General features: G+C 30.7%; 1 protein-coding gene across 1 annotated transcript; it reads right to left on the minus strand.

The window, feature by feature from the left end:
- Positions 1–1,148: 1,148 nt before the first annotated feature.
- Positions 1,149–4,479, minus strand: LOC124353664 (tubulin polymerization-promoting protein homolog). Its single transcript, XM_046803613.1, has 2 exons — positions 4,326–4,479; positions 1,149–3,821 (listed from the first exon to the last, which is right to left on the minus strand). The coding sequence occupies exons 1-2, from the start codon at positions 4,470–4,472 to the stop codon at positions 3,633–3,635; spliced, it is 336 nt and encodes a 111-aa protein (XP_046659569.1). The 5' UTR covers positions 4,473–4,479; the 3' UTR covers positions 1,149–3,632.
- Between the last annotated feature and the right edge of the window lie 228 nt (positions 4,480–4,707).

Here is a 4,707-nt window from a genome sequence, read left to right on the forward strand (position 1 = left end):
TATCTGATGATGGGTGGAATGTGTCACAGCAGCACTTTTGATATTGAAGAAGGATGCCATAAGTTCAGTATGGTGTGTAAATGATGCAACCTGTTTGTCAGACATTCTAGTGGAAAGTGATACTATGTTGGATGGTTGACATGCAGCGAAGGTGATGAAGTATCAACATAGTAATCACAAGGCGACTATCGTGTACAGTACAGTGTTGGAAGTCAATGTTGGCTTCTTGTTATACATAACTACTTGCCATGGAATTTAGTTACTTCAAAGCATCGAGATCTTGGTGAGTTTTGTTCCAACTTCTTCATTACTTAGAGAAATTACAATTAAGGTTATCCCAGGAAGCCATATGAAATTCAGTTGGAATAAAATATCTTCAATGTTAAATAAACGATTTTACTTCCTTATTTTTTGTTATAGAATCATGGGAGAAGTCTCATTTTTAAGGATATGACTCATATACATCCAAACATTTTGTTTATTTTACATTTAAAGTACCTATATATATTTTGAATATTTAAACAATAAGTACAAAAGAGTTTGGGATATTTTTCCTGAATAAACAAAAAGAAAATCAAAAGAAACTATGCAGCGTTTGTATGCGTTTTTATCATACCTTGAAAATGAGACATCTTCCGCAATTATATGACCAACAGTAAGGTCATAAAAGTGTTGGAAGTTTAATGTTGTTTTTATGGAGCTGAAACCAAGATGGCCGCCAGTACAGGAGGCTCTTAAACTAAAATTACTGGTTGGAATACATTAATTCAAAGAATTCAAAAATGTATTATTTTAGTTTCAATAATTTTCAATAGTTATGAATTTTGAAAACTGTATGAAATTATTACTTTTACAGAGATTCACATATTCTTTGTATGCAAACTCTAATATTATGTGTCTTTTATAAATGGTAATGTATAATTTGATGGAATTTAATCTTAAAATTTGTATTGGGCCTTTTAAAATCAACCTGGCCTTGTTTTCTTGTACTGGTAGATACTATATTGACTGCTTCCTTCAAAAAGAATACTCTACGTCAGATCTTTACAGAAATTACAAATCCCTTATCAGTTATACCCGTCTCCTGTAGGCAAAGGATACATTAACAGCAGATCGAAGTATACAGGGTAGAAATTAAATGACTTTCATTACTAAAATGGCCAGTATAATTTATAAACAAAACGTAGAAATATATATTTCACAATGATTTGTCACAGAACATTTATAAGAACAGCACAAAGTATAATTAGTTATACAATTAGCAATTCATATATAAACAAACATAATTTCCTTAAGAAATTATTTCCTAACCAAAATAATTATTTTTGTAATATACTCCTGATAAAATAACAGTATATGCGTTGGATTTTAAATTTTAATGCATTAAGATTTGGAAATTGAAAGTTTACATTTGTTGCTATAGCTAATTAAATCATTACAAAAATGGTATTGAGAGAATACTTTTGCTAACTTCACAGGTGAACCCCATTTTGCATGTTTCTCAGCCTCTGAGATTGACTCGTGATATGCATTAAAAAGAATTTGTTTAGCCTTATCATAACTATCTGAGAAAAAAAAGTTAAATTTCTAGGTATTAATTTCATTCATATGTTTTTTTCCTGCGACAATAATCTGAAAATTGGTTTCTCAGGTTTACAATGTTATGAATATTCCAGAGTTACCCTTTTTTAGTAAATATGTCAGCAAAATTCGTAAGAACACTACTGCGATGGGTTTATTACTTTCAGAAATATAGCACAAAAATTGCTTTCTTTTATTGCTTTGTATTTGTTTCTACTTTTGTAACGTTTTACAGTTTTGTAAACAATGGAGTTTAAGAGTTGTATTGCTTGCAGTAATGGCTTCAGTTTTACCCAAGTGGCAAAGTTTGTATTTCTAGACAGGTTTAATTCAAAATCTCTATTTTGTGTCATATATAATTATGTAAACAACTCCCTATTCACTACCCTTCTGTCCCTACAATGAGGAGGAGGTGGACATGTGACTTCTTTAGAAGACAACAAAACCTGTTCCAACAATGTGCTTCAAATGAAAAACCATTTGTGAGCTCTGCAGACATAATACATATGGCGTATTGCAAATTTTTACATGTGGAAGACAATGGATAAACTGGAAATTGCGCTATGCTGTCTGCAACGCACTTAGGCAACAAATAGAAATAGGCAACAATTGTTTCTGGATCCACCCCTGTGTTCTTCTGCTTTTGCCACTGCATATCTCCAATACACGGAATAGTCAAATTTTGCTCCAAATTATAAATTATTTGGTTGTTTTAAACAATCACAAAAGAATTCACGACTAGGTACGTGTCATGTTGTCTTGATTGTTAATTTTATTTTACTAAATAGTTGTATAAAAATTCCATTCCAATTATTCTGTGATAAATATTGAAGATATCATATGTATTTGTTCCACAAGAACTATTTTATTTATTCCATTACCAGTAAATTTACATTTCACGATTCATTAATTGCAGTTTCTGAATGGGAATGATATTAAGTAAAGTGACACTGCAATCTCAAGTGCATTAATGAGTGTTGTACAACTCAAATCTTATCTTGGTTTTGTTTTGGAATCTGTGATTTATTTTACAACAATAAAACATTTCATTCTAAGAAATTAACGGTATATTGATTTTAAACTAAAAGTAAATGAATTAATAGAAAACTAATTCTACAAAATCTAAACATTTTAAATGTCCCTCATGTATCACAATACATTTATTACTTATTTTTTTCTTAATTTATTCTTTAAATGTTTATCACTAAATACAAAAAGCTTACAAAGGGCTAGAAAATAATTTGGTTAGTGCAATAAACTTGTGTCCTTTTGTTAAAAAGGCAGTGCTATAAAAATTAATACCATTGCAAACTGAGTTACAGGCAATACTGTGTGTGCAAATCGTTATTACAGTTTTTAATATTTGCTTCAAATAAAAAAAACATATATTTTGTTCAGATTTTCTTAATTATTAATTCATTCAACCTATACAGTACTAGAGTAAAAGAAATGGCCGCTTACAGAATTTGATAAAAATTTCATTTAAATTGTATAGGGTACCTAGATGTAGTATTATTAACATAATGATTTTTAATTATAAGGATTTATTCTTACATTGCACATAACAATCTTAAACATTTGGTTTATAACATTAAAAATATTGACAATACATTGAATATTGTTTTGGTTAATGAAAAACTGTGTTTCTTTTTAACATAGCTAATTCTTTTAAAAAGGCCAGCATTAAAATTGCATTATTATTCCTTCGCCAAAAAATAGACTACTTATACGAGTATAATATATTGTGCCTTGATCTGTCTCTTTCTTATAGCTTATAAAAAATATTGAAAGTTATCTTTTTTAAATCTTAATATAACAACAACATTCTTCATTGGATTGCAAGTAATGAGAATTTTGATTATTCACAAGCTATGTTTGTAGAAGCCCATAGAAGTTTGGAGCATATCTATTAAGGGTATTAACTCAAATATAGGTGCATAGAGATAGAAAAGTATGTAAATGCAACTGTACAAAATAAATTATACAATAAAGTTTGTATAAAACAGAACTTGGACTTTGTTTTCACTTTGTGAAAACAAACTCCATTGCACTTAGTGTGTTTTGTTGTAAGTATCTCTGTTCTGGTAGCCCTGTACGTATCCGGACTTGTCCGGCGTGTCTTTCCGGCCGGAGATACCTTTCCCCTTGCCAGCCTCATCGAACCTCTGCTTGTGCGATCCTGTATATTTTGAGACATCTGTGAGCCTTTCCACTGCTGACGGAGAGCCTTTTGCGGCCGCCTGAAAAACAATTTGATCACCTAATGATAAAATCACATTAATATTTTGTTGTACAGATCCTCTAAATACTAACATATGTAATGAATTTTGCCAGCTCACTGAGTGTTAGCAATATATGCAACATTTTAAAATTTTAACTCGGGATATTTTGTACAGTTTGATGAGATGTAACATTATCAAACTGTCTGTTATGTAGAAATTAAGTCTCATATTAAATTTCAATTCTACTGCTAAATTTTTCCCAAGATATATTGTGGACAGACAGAAGAAAACTTTTGTGAAGCCCTCTAATAATATGCTTCACTAATGCTCAGCTAATAATATGCATTGTACTTCTACATTAGCAACAGAAGCATGGAACATCAATTAGCACACTTTTACGCAGTATCCACTTACTATGTAAAAAAATGATGTGTCTTTGCATAAATTTTTATGCTATACATTCAAAAATTTCTACATTCTTTGCGAATCAGTAATCATTTTGGTTAAAGGAGAGAAACTTACGGATGGTCCACTCAGTCCTGGCGTGCCACAATCAACCATCTTCTTCTTTATGTCTTCCACTTCAACCTTTTTGCTTTTCGCCAAGTCCTCTAAAAACTTTTCATAGTCACTGAAGGATATTTTTGGCATCCTAAAAAACACAAACATTTAAAACATGTTTTTAAACTTACATTTGATGCTGGATTAAGAAAGATAATAATTAAGATTGTCTAAAGTTGTTAGCAAGTTATTTTCTCCAATTTAAGGGGAAAATAGACTCAGCCTTAAAAGAATTATCATAAAATGAATGGGCCTGATTACAGAAAAACTACTTCAGGACATCTAGAGCAAAGCACTACATGGAAGGCTATGGCTGTTGAATTGGCCATTTTTCTGGCTAGAG

Source organism: Homalodisca vitripennis, chromosome 2 (assembly GCF_021130785.1).
Source record: "Homalodisca vitripennis isolate AUS2020 chromosome 2, UT_GWSS_2.1, whole genome shotgun sequence".
In the NCBI taxonomy this organism is placed as follows: domain Eukaryota; kingdom Metazoa; phylum Arthropoda; class Insecta; order Hemiptera; family Cicadellidae; genus Homalodisca; species Homalodisca vitripennis.